The sequence below is a fragment of the Sminthopsis crassicaudata genome, chromosome 2 (assembly GCF_048593235.1).
Source record: "Sminthopsis crassicaudata isolate SCR6 chromosome 2, ASM4859323v1, whole genome shotgun sequence".
In the NCBI taxonomy this organism is placed as follows: domain Eukaryota; kingdom Metazoa; phylum Chordata; class Mammalia; order Dasyuromorphia; family Dasyuridae; genus Sminthopsis; species Sminthopsis crassicaudata.
Genome location: NC_133618.1, coordinates 29,386,841 through 29,405,423, shown reverse-complemented (window position 1 = coordinate 29,405,423; position 18,583 = coordinate 29,386,841). Strand labels below are relative to the sequence as shown.

The following is an 18,583-nucleotide window of genomic DNA, read 5'->3' as shown; positions in this document are numbered from 1 at the left end:
TCCCTGATGGAGGCCACAGAACTAGAAGGAAACTCATTTTCCTGAGGAGTAAACCGAGGCCCTTGTCAGTTAAATGACTTGTTCAGGGTCTCAGTGCTAGTCACAATCATAGGTGGTTTAAACACGGGTCTTCTGACTCCAAATCCATGTTCTTCATCCCATAACTGCCTCCAAAGCAGCAATGACAGGAGACCCCAAGTCCTCCCCATTCTGAGGCTTCCGGACTTTATCCCCAGTACAAGCAGCCTTCTGGGGGACGGAGGGGTTTTGTTTTGGGCCAGACTGATGAGAGACAAACTTCAAACTCTTTTATTAATGCCGCCCTTTTGGAACTGGCCACTGCATATAGATGAGAAACCTCAATGAAAGTTTTCCGAGCCCAGACTCTTCCTGCCTGTGCCCTCCTCCCCAGCCTGGACTCGGGCTCCTCCTGCAAAGGCAGAGAACCAGCCTCGCTCTCTGGCCACAGAGCTCTGCCTGCGAGATTTCATCGCCATCGGCCCGGGCTGCAGACATCGACCCCTCCAGAACCTGGATGGAAAAAGGGTGAGAGGAGTGGAGACACCGAGGCAGGACCTGGTCTGGGACCCTCCCCCACCACCCCGTGTAGATCCCTAGGAGTTCCTGCACACAGCATTGTAGGGTCGGGATAGAGCCCCAAACTAGGCATCTGGAGGTCTGGGTTCTAGCTCTGTCACTTCTTAGCTGTGAGACCTTAGGTCACAGCCTCTCTGAGCTTTGTGCGATAAGACTCTCCCGTGCTTTTCGGCTCTCATTCTCCAGACTCTGTGTTCTTATGACTGAGAACTCAGAGAGACCATTTTACAGATGAGGAAACTGAGACCCTATAAAGGGATTTGCCCAAGTTCATCCTGATCCTAGTTGGAGAGATTCGAAACCAGGTCCTTCATTGATACAACTGGTCCAGTTTCTGTCTACCTCGTTTGGGCCCCTCCAGGCTCCTTGGCTCCACTTGGGTCCCTTTGATTGCTGGTTGTTCCCCCTGCCTCTTCCCTGCCCTGATCTGTCAGTCATGGCTCCATAGTGGGACCTCCACCCATGGTCTCAGCACTGACACAGCTTTAGACTCACTTGTTGTAAAGCTGCATGGGTGGGGTGATAGAAAAACAAAAACCAAACAAGGAACCCCTGAATTTGGAAGCAGCAGGAGATCCTGCCGCCATTGGTACAACAGGGCTGTGGTCCAAGGCTCTCCGGAGGCCAAGCAGCATGCAGTAACGGTACTGGAGAGTCAACGTCATCGGGATAACCCTGGCTGACCTCGGCCAACAGCTGCCATGTTTGCAGCCCTCTCTGCATGTACCAGTTGTTTCATTTCAGAGAATATTTTAAGAAAACCACTTTGGCAACTGTGTGGCTGCACATAAATGGCAGCTGTTGTTACCCGTGGCCTCTTACCCAGCAGCTGTTACTGTGGATCAGGTACAGATAAGAAAAAAATCAAAGAGCAGCTTCCTCAAGGCAAAAATCTGCAAGTTTATTCCAGGTCACATCTCTCTGGGACTGCTTCTGCAGAGCAGAGAAATCACAAACTCCTCTCTGCTTCATCCAAATTGGCCCTTTTCTCTCATGCACAGAATTAATGAGTTTCAGCAGCTATTTAGCCCAACCGACATTGGGAAAAAAAATCTCCTTCATAACACAAACATACTTAGTAAATACTTCTGTGTCAGGCACCGGGCCAAGTGGGATGAACAAGTACAAAAGTGAAAGTCTCTACCCTCAAAAAGCTCATATTCTAATGGGAAGTGGGGAGGAACACCCCAAATAGGGGAGGGAGAGCAAGACCCCTCCCCATCAAAACAAAGCTATTCGTTGACATACTCCTTCCCAGAATCCATCACTCTGCTGATCTGATTCCTAGAGTGAAGGGGTTGGGGTCCGAGTGAGGGGCCTACGGGTCTGGGGCAGACCTTGAGAATGGTAAGAGAAAGCAGTGTGGTTGGGGCTGGGGCTGGACAAGTAGCATGACCTCTCACCGATGACTACAATGGAGCCCCAGCAGCCCCAGTCAGAGCTTTACCTGGTCCATGGACGCCCCAAGGGGACACTGGGGTCCGGCCCAAGCACTCGGGCTCTGATGACTCCATCAGTTTTACTTAAATGTCAAGCTCCCTTGAACATGATTACGTAATATGTATATAATGCCCATGGAGAACATGGCTGTTGAGTAGGACATAAATGGAGTCAGACTGAGGAGATGGGGGCAGGGCAGTGCGGAGAGCCGGGGTTGGCCCAGCAGCAGGGACCGGACATAAGTTCTGGAGGGCTAGAGAGCACATTTGGGAGCATCTTTGACCTATTCATCGTCAGGGCGCTCAGAGGCTCACGAGGTTCCGTCCCACAAAACTCTACCCATTATAGGCAAGAAGACAGAAAGAGAACCGAATTCTAGCAAGCCTTATTCTAATGGATTCTAATGGATTCCCACCAGGAGGGAATTTGAAGCTTTCTAGCCACTGTGGGCACTTGGAGCGTGCCCTTAAATCTGTCACAAGGGTGAAGAGGCGCTTGTGGAAATGGGCAGAGTTATGGGTGTGAAGGACAAGGCCAGAAAAATTGCTAAAGCTCAGGATAACCGGGCACTGGGTGATGAGACTGCTTGCAAAAGGCTTGCTGATCCGAGATAATCTGGACTGAGCTGGTTCTGATCTTCAAGGATAAACCTACAGAAACCCACTTCCCATTTACCTTCAGAAACTTACAGATGGCAGAATGTGACAGACACCTCAGCTTACCGAAATGTAGGAGAAACAAACTCATGCTCAAGGGGCCAATTACTCGACAAGGTATTAGGGGACCCTGTTTTTGAGTGCGGCCTACAGGCTCTGCTCTGAGCCCGGCCCAACCACAATCCTTTGCACTCACCTCTGGCTAATCTTGGCCACAGCAAAACCCCCAGGTAATTCTGATCACAAAACTCGGTATGAATCAAGCTTTCGCATCCCCAGAGCCACAGCTCCCTGCATAGGTATGAGTGTAGAGATGTCCCCACACTAACATGGGTCCCTCCCAGCAGGGGCACGGCTCTGGCACACGTGTGCTTGCTTGCAGAGCAGGTTCCCTCACTTTGAAATGAAACTTGTTTGATCCCTGACTTTCCCGTCTCTGTCCTGCTCCGGCACCCTCAGGTTAGGAGAACTTGACACTGCCAATCGGTGATGAATTAAAAGATGGAAGTGTATACATTTCATTTTTTTCTTATCTCCCATATGTCGTGTTGTCTAGTTTATGGTTGGTTTAATCAAATAACTTTTCACTTAGCTCCTGTCACAAAATAGACAAATTTCCTAGCATTAAAAACGACCCACTTCTGTGTTTGCATATTTGGTCCACAAGTCCAATGTAGTTATGTATAAAATGTCGAAGGCATATAGACTTGAAAACTCTTGTAGGTATCCTTAATAGCGTTGGGGGTCCCGCCTAGCTTCGCTTAAAATTACACGTAGTATATGGGACTACCTACCATCTAGGGGAGGAGGTGAGAGGAAGGAGGGCAAAAGTTGAAACAGAAGTGTTTGCAAGGGTCGATGCTGAAAAATTTCCCATGCATATATTGTCAATAAAAAGCTTTAATAAAAAAAGAAAAAACAGAAAGTTATAAAGATAAAGCTTTAATAAAAAAAGAAAAAAAAATAGAAAGTTATAAAGATTGCCGTCAGGAAAAGAAAAAATAAAATTACATGTAGTTGGTGATGATTTTAAGAATCACAATTTGACCTTCATTAATATAATGGGACTTGATGGTTAATATCAAATAATCTTACAGGATGATAATACATTTTCTTTTTTTCCCTATATTATTTTTTTATTTTATTAATTTTATAATTATACATTTTTGACAGTATATATGCATGAGTAATTTTTTATAACATTATCCCTTGTATTTATTTTTCCAGATTTTCCCCGCCCTCCCTCAATTCCCTCCCGTAGATGACAGGCAATCTCATACATTTTACATGTGTTACAGTATAACCTAGATCTTATATATGTGTGTAAATACCATTTTCTTGTTGCACATTAAGTATTAGATTCCGAAGGTATAAGTAACCTGGGTAGATAGACAGTAGTGCTAACAATTTATATTCACTTCCCAGTGTTCCTTCTCTGGGTGTAGTTGTTTCTGTCCATCATTGATCAGCTGGAAGTGAGTTGCATCTTCTTTATGTTGAAGATTTCCACTTCCATCAGAATACATCCTCATACAGTATTGTTGTTGAAGTGTACAGTGATCTTCTGGTTCTGCTCATTTCACTCAGCATCAGTTCATGCAAGTCTCTCCAAGCCCTTAAAAGCCATTTTCATATCATCTGATAAATACTGCCTTCTCAAATGTAAACAATTAACAAAAGGACTATTTAACTGCTGGAAATTTATCTTAATTGAAAGACAAATAAAGAGAAGATGGCCTCAGGAGAACAAGCTTTGGCAAAGCTATAGGATGAAGGCATGGGGTTTGGGGACTGCTGGGGTTGGGAGCTTCTGCCATGTTCTCCATTGGAATGATATAGATATCATGTAATCATGTTCAGGGGAGTTTGACATTAAGTAAAACTGATGTAGTCATCAGAGCCCGAGTGCTTGGGCCGGAGCCCAGTGTCCTTTTGGGGCATCCACGGACCAGGTTGGACTCCCTTTATGTGCTGGACACTATGGGAGATAACTGATACGGCTAGAACATGGTTTCTATCTTTAAGATTTAGTTCTGAAAATAAGAAAAAAAGAAGACATTCAGTTAAATAAAGTTTTATTAAACTCCTGTGTGCAAGATACCATGCTAAGCACTGAGAATACAAAAAGTTCCTGCCCTTAAGAAGCTTACAATCTAGTTGTATGTATGTGTAACAGAAAGTTGTACTAGTAAATGTATGAGGTATGAGGTAAGAGATGAAGTAAACAATATGAGAAAATTTGAGAGGTCACTTTCAGATAGAGGGGCAGGGCTTCATGAAGCAACTGAAGGGGGCCTGGCAGAGAAGAAATTCAAAGGTGAAGAGGAGGAACATGGAGGCACAGAAGGACAGAGAATATCGGGAGCTCCGTCTGGCTGGAAAGGAGAGGATATGGGCCACAGCGGAACGAAGCTGGAGAGGCAGGTTGGGAAGCTCTGAGGGGTCTGAGAAGATCAGAGTTGGGTGTTCGGGGCGTTATTTGAGCAGATGGAAGAAGAGCAGGTGGGAGAAGGGAGGCTGGAGGCAGGGTATGATTGTGGCCACAAAGGCCTCTGCTATGAGGGGGCAGTGGGTGTAGGGGGGGAAATGAGGCGGTTACTTAAGTTTGTTAATGAAGTCTCCCTCCTAGAGGCCACGCTCTCCAAGCTGTGAGCGAGCAGGAACTTGTCAAGTCTGGATACCCATCAAGCCTGATGCTGACTTCTAAAGTGATTCACAAAGCACAAATTATACTTCCCAAGGGAGCCCAGAAAGCACTGCCAAAGCTTACAAGGTCTGAGTACCTTAATCATGATAATTATAGGTAACATTTGTATAGCACCTTAAGGTTTGCAAAGTGCTTCACCAATATTCTCATTTGATCCTCCCTCACGGTTCTGAGAGGCAGACACTATTATCCCATATTAGAGCCAAAGAAACTGAGGCAAACAGAGATTTAAGTTGCCAAGGGTGCCATGGCGAGTAAGTGCCCAGTCAGGGCCTGAATTCGGCACTTCTTGACTCCGTGTGGCCAGCTAGTCTTAGGAGTAAAAGGTGCTGTTTTTTTCACTGTGGTCTATCAAAGGGGAGGTATTCATTCAGAAGAGAAATGCCATTGGGGGACTGAATGAGAAGCTGGATATAAAACAAGATTCTGATTTGTGGACTCAGGAAAGGGCTGGGGTGCAGGTAATAAGAGCTGTACGGAAGAGTTCTGCCTAAATATGGGGATTTGTTTTGCTTGGCTAGGCTCGTCCCAAGAATTGTGCTGTCTTTTCATATTGGGGTGGGGGAATTCTGGGTGGCCCCCAGAAAAAAAAAGCCAGGAGCCATGGAAGCAGCAGAAGAAAAGAAAAAGACGAGAACAACGTGCAAAGTAACAGGCCGAATTTATTACATCTTTTGAAAAAGCGAGCTGCATGGAACAGAATCCTGTTTTTATACCGAATTCTTTTTCTGTTTTACTTTGTACCTACAAGTGTTCTCATTTTTAGCTTCCCTTAGGATAAAACACTTTAAATAAAGTCAAGCAGAGAATGAATGCCTAAAGGCTGGCAAATCCATTCCCAGGGGCATGAAGCTGGAAAGAAAAGCAGCATGGGAGAACCCAGGCCACCCAGGCCACTCTGGCCTACTGGCCACACATACAGGAACAGTCCAGGGAGCCAAGAGATCCGTCACAGCTAGCGAAAAAAGCCCTCAGCTTGGGCCTGTGGCTCACCCCCAATTCCTAGTGCAAGAAGTTGTACAGGACATTGTGTCATGGGGGTCCTCCTGGGAGGAGCCTCGTGCTTTAGTAGATAAAGGGGTGTGGGCAATGTTTTTAGAGAAAGTCTCTCCATAGGAAGGAAGTAATCCAGGGCCTAGGGAAGGAAGGCGGACTGAGCTGCCTGAAGGGTGCTGGAGGCCCCAAAAGGCAGACTCGAGAGCCCAGCCTGGCCAGAGGGAGGCTCTAGCTCCCAAGCTGTGGCCTGCAGCAGGGACAGACAGCTTCCATTTTTCCGGACGTCCATCTGCTTGAGTCCAAAGCAGATGTTCACTTGATATTTGACATTTTCCTTCTTGGAAAGGCAGAGGGAGCAATGAGGGGAAATTCTATTCTGGATGCGATGCTCACCAGCAAGGGGCAGGGTGGGGAGGAAGGGCAAGGGACCAGCTTTGCAGAGAGCAGGCTTCGGAAGAGCCGCTCAGAGAAAGGAAGGGCAGGATCCTGTGGACTTGTGAGTCTACACAAGTTTGCCCAGAAGGCATGGGAAGCTCTCAAGAATGAAATTTTGAAAAAACAGAGAGAAGCAGTTCCGAGGAAGAAAAATTGGGGTTTGTCTAAAGATATAGAGGTAGATGTCTGGGAAACTTACTAGTCACCTTGCATTGTGGACGGGAGCAGCATGGCTGTCCCTTGGGAAGGGCATTGGCCTTGGAGTCAAAAGGGTCAAATTCTTCTGTTACTCTGGATGGCTCTAGGCAAGGTAACCTCTCTGGGCCTCAGTTTCTCCATTTGTCAAGTGAAGAGGTTGATATGGAGGTCCCCAAGGTCCCTTCCAGTTTTTGATCAAAGATTTGATGATTATAAATACAGCAATGTGGGAGAACCTAGGAGAAGAGCATCAGGGCTGTGAAAGCAGCCAACGAAGCCAAAATTGACAAGAAAATGAAGAAAAGCATTTTGTTTGATTAAAATGGGAAAAGAAAACCTTAAAGAAGGGGTAAGCCCACAGAGGATGCTAAGTGACAGCACAGAGGACACAGGTGTGGCTGGTCAGAAAAGCCACTGAAGTCTGTTTCTCCCACTTAGAGATTCAGTGGTTAGAGACTCAGTGATCAGCACGTGTTCTGTGGCTAGAGACATAGTGGTCACCATGTGTACTATGGACATAGTGGCCAGAATGAATTCTGCATTTAGAGACATGGTGGCCAGCACACACTGTAGACATAATGGTCAGCAAGGACACTGTGGACATAGTGGACAGCATGAGTTTTGTGGCTAGAGACATAGTGGCCAACATGTGTACCGTGGACATAGTGGATAGCATGAGTTCTGCATTTAGAGACATGGTGGCTGGCATGAGTTCTGTGGTTAGAGACCAAGTGGCCAGTGTGAGTTCTGCATTTAGAGACATAGTGGTCAGCATAAATTCTGTGGTTAGAGACCAAGTGGCCAGTGTGAGTTCTGCATTTAGAGACATGGTGGTCAGCATAAATTCTGTGGATATAGACATGGTGGCCAACGTGAGTTCTGCATTTAGAGACATGGTGGTCAGCGTAAATTCTGTGGTTATAGACATGGTGGCCAGCATATATGCTGTGGACATTATGGTCAGCAAGCACCTTGTGGACATGGTGGCCAATGGGAGTTCTGTGGTCAGAGACCAAGTGGCCAGTGTGAGTTCTGCATTTAGAGACATGGTGGTCATCCTGAGTTCTGTGGTTAGAGACCAAGTGGCCAACGTGAGTTCTGCATTTAGAGACATGGTGGTCAGCCTGAGTTCTGTGGTTAGAGACCAAGTGGCCAACGTGAGTTCTACATTTAGAGACACAGTGGTCAGCGTAAATTCTGTGGTTGTAGACATGGTGGCCAGCGCACACACTATGGATGTTATGGTCAGCAAGCACCTCGTGGACATGGTGGCCAATATGAGTTCTGCATTTAAAAACACAGTGGCCAGCGTGATGGTGTGGATGTGGTGGCCGGTACGTGCATTGTGGACACAGGAGCCAGCAAGCACACCACGGCCAGAGCCACAGGGGCCAGCATACCCATCTCAGCTCAGGCTGCCCAATGCTTTACACCTATCCCTCGACCACCCTGGGCTTGCTGCTTCTGTTGCCTTCAGGGGATCCCGGACCCTTCTGAAATGGGGTGAAGCCCACAGATCTCTTATCAGAATGAGGTTTTTAAATGAACAAAGTATATGGGACTATAAAGGCCACCAATTTTACTGAAATACTTATCACAATATAGTTTAAATGGCTCTCGGGCTTAGCACTCTTGGCCTAGGCGATGTCGGAAGCCACTTCCAGCTTTTACCCCGTGATCCTGGTTCTCGCACCACGCCTGGGAGCCTGGTTCCCGGGATCGGTTTTCCACTCGCCCACCATCACGGAGCTCCTAAGAATCAGAGGCAGGACGTGCGTGAAGTCTTCTGGATTCCAAATCCAGCACTTTCTCATTATGCAGTGTGGACATCGAGCTTTCAAAGCTGTGTTCCTGCTGGGACTGTAAGATTACAAGCAGGAAGAAGGCTCTGAGTGGGTGGGTTTTAGGGGGAAGCTGCTCTGGGCTCTGGGACCATCTTTCTGAGGCACTGGTGGGTCAGGCAGGGAGCTGGAGGGGACGCAGCCAGAAATGCAGGACTCTAGGAGGTTGGCTGGACGCTGTGTGCCTGAACCTCCCAACAGAATGGTCTCTGACCATCACGGGCTAAGTGGCCAGGCTTGAACACCGGACTCACAGAACAACGATGACTGTGTTTAGGAGAAAAGGGAGAATGGGAGGCACTGGGGATGAGATTCCAAGAGATTTGGGATTGAGGTTATTCTAGGGTAGAAACTTTTCCATTAGCACGAGGACCATGAACATCAGGGCAGAGGAAGGGGACCTGGGGCAGAGGAGAAATCGCCCCCCACGGGTGGTCTGGATGGCAGGGGGGCCACAAGAACCAGAGTGCTGGGGAAAGGTGACCATTAGACCAAGAGGCCGGAGGGGATCCCATGGCGGGCCTGGGCCCCTGAAGGCCGAGCGAGATGGGGCCTGTCCAGGACACGGAGGGGAGTCGGCATCCCGGACAGATGCAGGAAGGTGGCTAGACGCCGTGGTGCTGCTGGTGCCGGATGAGGGCTGAGCTGTTACTGAAGGCCTTGACGCACTGGTCGCACTTGTAAGGCTTTTCTCCGGTGTGAATCCTCTGGTGGATGATGAGGGCCGAGCCGTGACTGAAGGCTTTCCCACAGGCGCCACACTCATAGGGCTTCTCGCCCGTGTGCACCCGCTGGTGTTTGATGAGGGACGAGCGGCGGGTGAAGGCTTTCTCGCACTCGTTGCAGTCGTAGGGCTTCTCTCCGGTGTGGGTCCGCTGGTGCTCGATGAGGGACGTGCTCCGCGTGAAGGCTTCCCCGCACTCCTGGCAGCGGTAGGGCTTCTCTCCGGTGTGCACTCGCTGGTGGCGGATGCAGGTGGAGCAGTCGCTGAAGGTTTTCCCGCACTCCTTACACTTGTACGCTTTCTGACCCACACGGATCCTCTTGCACTTAATTGGGTCTGAAAACTGCCTGAAGATTTTCCCGTGCACTCCCAGGGAGCGGGTTCTCTCTCCGGCTGGGCTCCGCGGGTGGGCGTCCAGCTTGGAGTCGGGGCTGAAGGCTCTCCGGGCTCCATCCAGGTCGTGGCCGCTCTCCCCACAAGCCATCTTGGCGGGGAAAGTCACTTTCCTGAAACTCCTTGGGAACAAAGCCCTCCTGGGACTCACTCGAGCAGGGCTTACCTTCTGTCTCCCCAATTTGTCCTCATTTTCAGCCACTTCTCTTAATGTGGAACCCGGGGCCACGTTCCTTCTGGGCCTTTTTGTTACTGATCCAGAGAGCGTGAGCACTTCAGAAAGACGTTCCGGAGCAGCTGGCCCCTTCACCTCCGTTCTACTCTCCCAGGCTGAAAGAAACAAAAAAAGACTTTTACTGGGAACAAGGAAATGCTCCTGGAGGAGGTGAGAGAATGCCCCGAGAAGGCCCCACGGAGCGAGACGAGACAGTTGCAAGAGGGAGGGCCAGTCCTTGGGGAAGGCTCTGGGGACACCAGGAGATGAGCAGGGAACAAGCAGGGGCAGAGTAAAGATGGTAATAAAGCTGTTGAGTAGTTCTGGGAAGCAGGATCTGGAGACGGGGCTCTGGAGAGGGGCTGCCCTCCTTTGGGACCTCTCTGACTTCGCTCCCAGGCCTGGGGAGCAATGTCCCATCAGCCCTAGAGTTCCTCCCACCCCTGCAACCCCAAGGGTAATTATGTCTCCTTGACGCACACAGTAGACACTTAATACGTGTTTATTGGCTGGCTGACTGTGCAGGGCAAAGAAACACCAACTGAGGATCCGAGGGGATGGACAAGGATCTCTGCCGTGGTGCGGGTCCCTGCTTCTGGCTCTGGGGGGCAGCAGAGGGCATCTCTGATGTCCTCCTAAGCTCCATGCACGCCAGTACCTGAACAGTTGCTCTCTGGGCCCAGCAGCTCTTCCAGTCCCTGTACAGCCGAAACCCGGGGTTGCTTCCCTGCATCCAGCTCGGGGATCACATCAGGTTTGGGAACGGGGGCCCCTGGGGAGGAAAGGCCCGTGGTCAGGTGAATGCAGAGCTCGCTGGACAGGGGAAGGGGGGCTTCTGGAGAAGGCAGGCCAGGAAGTCACCGGCGGGACCCCTCTGATGGGGCTTGGTCGCTCTGAGGTGTGGGGATAAGGGGGTAGAAGTTCAGCCCTTCTTAAGCACCCACTATGCACCAGGCCCTGCGTTAAGTCAAAGGGAGCAGAACAGGGACGCCCTTCCTCCCCAGCTGCTGTAACCGCCCTGTTCCATTCCGCTGCAGACTGCTTCCCGAGACCTTCCTGCCCAGCCTCTGCCTCCAGCTCAAAAGGAGCTCCCTCACCCCTTTGCTCGGAGGCCAGTGTCCCACTTGGCTACAGACAGTGATTCACATCCCGGGATGAATTCCTGTGGATCGCCATCCCCTCCACGCCTCTACCACCTGGTTCCACATTCCCATCCCCAAAACCCTCTGACCGCAAAGTCTCAACCTGCCAGCCCCCGGACCTTCTCCCACTGTGCCCTCTGATACGTGTTCTCACATTCTGGCCTCCACCCTCATCGCCCCCAGAACTCCCCTCTCCAACGTCAGGGATCTCTCCGCTGCCAAATGCCATCTCTTCCCACCCCCGAAGGTCCTTGTTCCCCCGCAGCCTGAGCCTCCGAGCCCCTTCCTCTCTATTCAGACCCTGAGTGTGCTCAGTGCTCTCCTGGTTCTTCTTCCCCTCTTGGACCCTCCCCTCTATCTCCTTTGCTGAATCCTCTTCCAGATCCTACCCTGTCACCACAGGGGTCCCGCAGGGCTCTGCCCTAGCCCCTCTTCTCTCCTCCCTGTGTACGGCTTCCCTGGGGATCCCCTCAGCATCCCAGGACTCACAATCACCTCTTTGCAAGAGCTCTTATATCTACCCTTCCTGCCCCAGGCTCCCCTCTCCAACTGCCTTTCACACCAGGGCACAGCAACTCCACATGTCCAAGATGGAGCCCATGCCCCTTCTCCCCCACCCTTCCCCTATGACCTCAGACCTCCAACCGCTCCCCTGGTCCCACAACCTGGCCACCAATGGGGAGTCCCTCAGACTCCCCCACACATAAGCAGCTGCTGAGAGACGCTCTGCAGCATCTCTCCAATTCGTCCTGGTCGGCGCCCCCATCGCCTCCTGCCTGGTCTCCTGCAGCAGGTCTGCCTCAAGTGTCTCCCCACTCTGGCCTGTTCCTCATTCTGCCACCAAAGTGGAACCCCCTTCTCCCCATTAAGCTCCAGGACCGCCTTTTGCCTCCAGGTGCAAACACAAAGCACTGTTTGGCCTTCAAACTCCTCCATTCACTACAGCCTCCCACCCTGGCACTTTTCTTGTCCCTCCCCCACCCCGTGTTCTCTGTGACCCAATGACAGCAGCCTCCATCTCCAGACTCCGGCCTGTTCTCTGGCTGTCTCCCAGTCCTGGAATCCATTCCATCTCCACAGACTCATGTCCACATACGCATCCCCCTAAGTCCCAACTAAAATTTTACAGGAAACCTTCCCCACGGAATCATCTCCTACTTACTCTGTAGAGCTGTGTGTATATTTGCCGTCCCTCCCATTAGTATCTTTGTTCCTCAAGGGCAGGAACTCTCTTTTCCCTCTTTTTGTATCCCCAGCACACAGTAGGCACTAAATAAATGCTGAGGAGTGACTGATGATTTCATCGCATCTCCCTTTGTATCCCCATATTTGCTCGTCTGGAATCCTCCTTCCCACTTATCCCTCTTAAAGAAGCAGCCAGGGGTCTCGCAGAGCCTCGAGTGCTGGTTCTGCCCCCCTTACACACCTCCTAGTGAGGTGAGTCGGGGCAATTCCTGCACTTATGGGGTTCAGTTTCTTCACCTGTGAAGTGGGCATAGTAATCTCCCAGGTAGGTGAGATAATACCTGTAAAGCCTGGCACACAGTAGGTGGTTGCTAAGTGCTCGTTTCCTTCCTTCCTAGAATGCCTCACTGCCTTCAAGGCTCTGCTCCAGGACCACCCTTTCTGGGCCTCCCCAGTACTTGCTCTCACTCCCAAAATAAATAAAGGTTTATTCACCTATCTGTACAGCGGCTGTGTGCCGGCACCCACTGAGGTCTGAATGGAACATGAGGGTGTGTACAACGAGTTCTAAAAATACCGGGAACCGAGAAGTAAGAGAGGGTCCACGAGGGGTATCAGAAATGGTGGGACAAGCCTCTCTTACCCAACAGCAGGAGGTTCGGACGCTTCTCTTGCTCAGTTTCCTTGCAGCTCTGAGCCGACTCCACGGACTCCCATTCATCCTGGGGAAATAAATCATCAGATCCCTGAATCGGCAACAGGATCCTCACGTACTTAAGGGCTTTCCACTCACAGGAGCGGGGAAATCAGGTGCTGGGTCCTAGCACGCCCAGCCTTCTGTTCTGGTACCCAAACATGAGGACCTTCAACGTGATAACTCAGGCTAGCCAGAGCCTCTAGGGATCCTGACCCTAAAGTCCTGAGACCAGAGTTGGGGGGGGGGTCGGAATCAAGAAAATGCCAGGAGGACTGCTTATTTTCTTGGAAGGGATAATGGCCCAGGGACTAAATTGCACGGGATCCACCAAAAGAAGGATGCCGACTCGGACCAGGGGGCTTAAAGAGTTTCTGTTGCACCAGAAAGTTTCTGTAAATTAAAGAAGAACCAGGAAAACAATGTACACGGCTTCAAACTTGTGGACAAAAATAACAAGACGACAAAACTGAGCAAAGTAGAATGATAATTACTAAGCATGGCGCCCAAGTAGACTTAAGAAAATGCAGCTCCCTTCCCACACCATGTGCCTATTTTGGGGGGTATGGAGGCGGATGGGGAGGCCTGTGGATGAGGAATACTGCATGTGCTGTCAGAAGCAGGTCTACACACACACACACACACACACACACACACACACACACACACACACGCTTTCCTCCTCAATCTTTTTTTAAAATTAATTTTATAATTATAACTTTTTTTTGACAGTGCATATGCATAGGTAATTTTTTTTTATTTTTTTTTTTTTTACAACATTACTCCTTAATCTTTGTTACAAAGAAAGGCTCTCTGCATAGAGGAAGAAAGGGATATATTCAGAAATGAGGTATGCTGTAAGAGACGTGTTTAAAAGAAAAAACATGACAAGGAAAATGTTTGTGTGGTGTCATCCATCTGGGCCCGTGGCTCAGCTCCTGGGGCTGGAATCCCCTAGAACACATCAGACTCACTGGGGCACCCGGGCCGCAGGGAGCGCGTTCCCCCGGCACTCTCCAGAGCTCCCGGGGCTCACTGGAGATAGGGCGAGGCACAGAGTGATAGGTGAGGAAAGGGAACAGGCTCCCAGCCTGGGAACATTTGGGGAGAGGGAGGGAGGAAACTAAAACTCACCTGATAACTGGTGGCCAAGAAAACACTGGGCTTTTTTTCATCTCTGGGACTCCTGGGGTGAGAAAAGCCAGGGCCTTGAGGAGAGGAGGAAAAGTCTCTGTGAGGAAGCTGTCGCGTCCAAGGCCAGAAATCCCCCCCCACTAATCAGCGACCGTTTCCCCCTTTTCCAGCCTGAGATCAGCCGGAACGAAACAGCAGCTCCATGTTCTAGGATTGGAAAGACGGACTCTACAACCTGCTTTCTTGGTTTCCAGTTCTTTTCCTGTGGGCTTAAAACAGATTTCAAGGCAATGATCTCGAGTGCAAAAATCAGGTTGCTGGAGGGGATCATTCCCAGCCCTCTATGCCAGGTGGTGGCGTAACAACAACAACAACAGCGGGCATCAGGGTAGCACTTCAAGGTTGGAAATGACTAACTGGATCCTCATGGGCCCTCGAGAGGCAGGTACTGCCCAGATCACTATTTGTACTCCTAAGTGAAGACCTAAGTTCAGTGACTTGACCATGGTCCCAGAGCCAGCAGATTTGGGGCCAGATTCACACTGGACGCTCTTGCGGAGCCTAACGCTCCTTTTAATATAACAAGCTGCACCCTGCTCTGTTTCGTTTAATTAAGGAGTGTTTTGGGGTCAAGTCCTTTTATTAATCTGCCCACTGAGTGTAGAGTATGTTTAGAGAACACAGTGTGTGTGTGATATGTGTATGTATATATGAGAGCCCACCGGTTTCACGGGACTCTGGGGAGGAGCAAAGTTAACGTTTCAGACATAGAACGCGGCCGAAGCCACTTTTCAGAGCGTCTCTTCACAGCTGAGAGGACAGACATGGCTCTCCGGGATTAGGGGCAGGTCATTCAGCCACGTGGGCCCCAGACCGCCTTCGAGGCCGCTCCAGCTGCAGATCCATACTCGGTCCAAAGGGAGAGCCCAAGGAGAGCCTCTGCCACTCTGAGGAGCCTGTGGCTGTGCACACACAAGGTGCAAGGCGGAGGCCGGCCGGTTTCGGAGGGGACCCATGTTCGGGCTCCCGCCGGCAGGAAATGCTCCTTTCTTCTCTCTCCGGGCTACTCTCCCCGCTCCTGCCCGTCTCCTTGAACACTCACCTTGTGCCTCGGGCCCATGGGCCAGGTTCTCCACCAGGCTCACCACCTCCTCGGGGCTGTCGGGGTGCTGGGACTTGACCCAAGCCCGGATCTCCCTGGGCAGGATGGTCAGGAACTGCTCCAGCACCAGGAGCTCCAGGATCTGATGCTTGGTATGAATCTCGGGCCTCAGCCACTGCAGGCAGAGCTCTCGGAGCTGGCTCAGGGCCTTGCGGGGCCCCACCGCGTCTGTGTAGCGAAAGTGCCGGAAATTCTGACGGGAAGCTTCGGGGTCCGCCGCGCCTTCCTGCTTGCCGCGGGCGTCCGGGGCCGGGCCGTCGCCTTGCTTGTGCAGCCGGAGCACTCGGGCCTTTGGGAGCACCACGGCCATCACTTCCCCCGGGGCCAGCATCTCTGCGGCGGGTCCTTGCCTCGGGGTTTCAAAGCTTTCTCCCCACCAGGGGGCCCATCCCCTGCAGACTCAGCCGGAGCCGTGCACTCTACCACATCTCGCTGCGGGAAAGAGGTTTAGGGTCAGCCAAGAGCTGACCTGGCCCCGTCTTATCCCAGGGTCTGCGGACACCGGCGGGGCTCGTGGACACACAGGGAACACCTTGTCCCGCAGCCGCGGGGGCCCAGAGTGGTTCGGAGGAGCCAGAATCACCCCGACCCCGCACCTCCCCCAGGGACTCCCGCACGCTGGGCGCCAAGGTCACGCGCTCCCCCTCATTAGGGCTGGAAGGTTGCTCCGTGTGGCCGGAAGGGGAATCATGAGGGAACCCCAGGGACTGGAGAGGGCGCCACGATCTGCGCTGGCTCCGAGCCTCCCTGAGCCCTGCCCGGGGTCGGAAACCAGCTGCTTGTGCTGCAGGCCACGGGAGGAGCCGGACCAGTCCGCGTCCGTGGGCTCCTTCCTCTCTGACAGCTGAGCAGGGCCTGGATTCTGCCCTCTTACTGCCTGAAAGCATTCTTTGTGATGACGAGAAAGGGGCCGTTTCTGTCCCCCCTTGTGCAAAAGCAGAGCCTGTGGCTCCCGTCACTCCCATGAAGTCACGCGCGAGCTCTGCCCATGAAGTCCGGAGGCTCGGGGCGTGTTTCCTACCTACCCCGGCTCCCCTGGCTCCACCCAGCTCCGCCACGGTGGGTGCGCCCTGCCCCCCTCCCCCGCCCACCTCCACTTCTTCCCCCTTGGCAAGACCCCTCCCCCCAGCCTGGCCCGGAGGGGCTGGCATGCTGGTCTCCCCCATCAGTGGCACTGAAGGAGTGCCAGCCGCTCCAACTCGGCCATCTGGGGGTGCTGGAGCAGAGACTAAGGGACCAGAGGGAGCCCCCCTCATGCTACCAGGGGGCTGTGGGGGGGGAGTCACCTCCTCCTCCGCCATGGGGTGGGGGGGGGTCAGGCCGTCTTGGACCAGAGGGTAAGGGACCAGAGGGAGCACTTCCCATGTTACGAGGGGCTGGGTTGCGCTGGGGGGAGGCAGCCGCCTCCTCCCCGGCTATGTGTGGGGTTGGGCAGGGGTGCCGGACCAGAGGGTCGGGGCCGGAGGAGCCGCCCTTAGTCGGGGAGGGGGAGGGGTTCTGTTTGATGCTGCAGGACTGGGCTGGGGGGGGGCTGAGGGATGCGCTCTGAGCCTGCACTGGGTCAGAGAGCCTTGCCTCCCGACAAGTGCCCCCTCTATGCCTCCGTTTCCTCATCTGCACCCCCGAAAACATCTCGCTGGAAGCCCCCCCAAGAACAGCCGCACACCTGCCCCCATTAGTCCCACGTAACCCGAAGTCCTCCCACGGGCCGGGAAAGGGGGCGGTCCTCAAAACTCGCCCTCTCTCAGGCCCCTCCCCCCGACTCCCTCCCACCTGCAGGGATCCCCTCCCCCGGGTCCCTCCCCCGTGTCACGAAGGGCCGCCCCTCCCGCGGCTCGCAGGGTCCCCTTCCTCTGCATCCCCCACGGGCCCTCCCCCCCCCCCGCCGGGGCCGGCCGTATGGACGAAGGCTGGGAGCGCGAACACTCGCTCACCGGGTCCGGAGCCGAGACATACCTGAACGGCCGGCCGGCTCCGAGAGCTCGAGGCCAGCCTGCGCGGGGGCGGGGCTGCGCGCGCATCCAGAGCCTCAGCCAGCACAAGCGGGCTCGCGCAACTACGATTCCCAGAGGACCATGGAGCGCAAGCCCGCCCAATCACAAAAGGGCCTTGAGGCTCCGCCCCCTTGCCTTAGATTCCCACGGCTCTCCTCCTCTGCCAAGCGGTGCTCTGCTGAGGAGGGGCGGGACGCCGCGTGCATTTTCACCAATCACGGGCCCTGAGCTGTCGGTCCAGTCCTTCCCGCCAGCTGGTTCGGGCGTCTGTCGCCATGACAACCGCCCGGCGGTCTCCTCCGCCTCCACCTGAAGTCGGAGCAGAAGAGCTTCCCACGCTTCTCCTCTGGGTTTGGAGCCGCGCTTCGCAGCCCGGACTATTCCATGGCTTCCATTCCCTTTCTTTCTTTTACAGGCACATTCAGAATTATGTCCAGCAAGCACTAATTAAGCGCCACTGTATGCCAGGCGCCGTGCTTAGCGAAGACAAGGAAAGACAGACTGCGCCGTGCTCCCGGAGGTCACCGAATAATGGCGGGGGAAGTCTCGGCTGGACAGCTCCGTGCGGACCAGCCTCCGAGCGCGTGCAGAGAGATAGGGGGGAGGAGGCCCCCGACGGAAGGCTGGCAGGAGGGGGCAGCTGGGAGGCTTCTGGGACTTGAAGGAAGCTGGAAGCAGGGGGCAGGATGGGGGGCAGCCGGTGAACATGCTCGGAGAGGCCCTGAGGAACGCAGGGGCTCCCGTGCGGGGGGGCTGGAACAAGGCGGGAGGTGTGAGAGCCACATTAGAGGGGCTTGTCTGGTCCCCAGGATGAGAGGCCTCGGGCGTCCCTGCACAATGCTCCAATCTCTGTCAATTACAAAGTCTCCCGGTTATGGTTTTAATGACTTTTAACCGAACGGGTGATACATCGCACCACCTGCTTCTAGTCCGTACAGATTAGCCAGTTACAAAAAAGATGACTGCAGAGCAGTCGAGCCCTGCTTAAGGACCTTGGCTTGTTGGCAGAGGGACAACCTATGGACTGGACACAGTGAGATCCGGGCCTCTAACAGATCTCGCATCATATTT

General features: G+C 52.8%; 1 protein-coding gene and 1 long non-coding RNA gene across 3 annotated transcripts; one reads left to right on the top strand and one right to left on the bottom strand.

Moving 5' to 3' along the window:
- The first annotated feature begins 4,754 nt into the window (after window positions 1–4,754).
- On the top strand, window positions 4,755–6,697 carry LOC141554052 (uncharacterized). The gene is made up of 2 exons (XR_012485765.1): window positions 4,755–4,913; window positions 4,996–6,697. It is a non-coding gene; the product is annotated as an uncharacterized LOC141554052 (long non-coding RNA).
- Window positions 6,698–9,342: 2,645 nt separating this feature from the next.
- Window positions 9,343–17,593, bottom strand: LOC141554050 (zinc finger protein 483-like). Of its 2 annotated transcripts, none has more exons than XM_074285577.1 (6): window positions 17,475–17,593; window positions 15,459–15,950; window positions 14,357–14,430; window positions 13,172–13,250; window positions 10,860–10,973; window positions 9,343–10,317 (listed from the first exon to the last, which is right to left on the bottom strand). In XM_074285577.1, the coding sequence occupies exons 2-6, from the start codon at window positions 15,847–15,849 to the stop codon at window positions 9,476–9,478; spliced, it is 1,500 nt and encodes a 499-aa protein (XP_074141678.1). In that variant the 5' UTR covers window positions 15,850–15,950; window positions 17,475–17,593; the 3' UTR covers window positions 9,343–9,475. The 2 variants fall into 2 exon arrangements, with proteins under 2 accessions (XP_074141678.1, XP_074141679.1); XM_074285578.1 differs by having other exon boundaries at window positions 17,453–17,512.
- Between the last annotated feature and the right edge of the window lie 990 nt (window positions 17,594–18,583).

Excerpts from the sequence above, each read along its gene's own strand:
- LOC141554050 (XM_074285577.1), bottom strand. The coding sequence starts at position 15,849 with ATGCTGGCCCCGGGGGAAGTGATGGCCGTGGTGCTCCCAAAGGCCCGA. Across the intron at positions 13,251-14,356 it reads TCTTGGCCACCAGTTATCAG|GATGAATGGGAGTCCGTGGA; the intron begins GTGAGTTTTAGT and ends TTATTTCCCCAG. Across the intron at positions 10,974-13,171 it reads TCCGAACCTCCTGCTGTTGG|GGGCCCCCGTTCCCAAACCT; the intron begins GTAAGAGAGGCT and ends TTTCCTCCCCAG.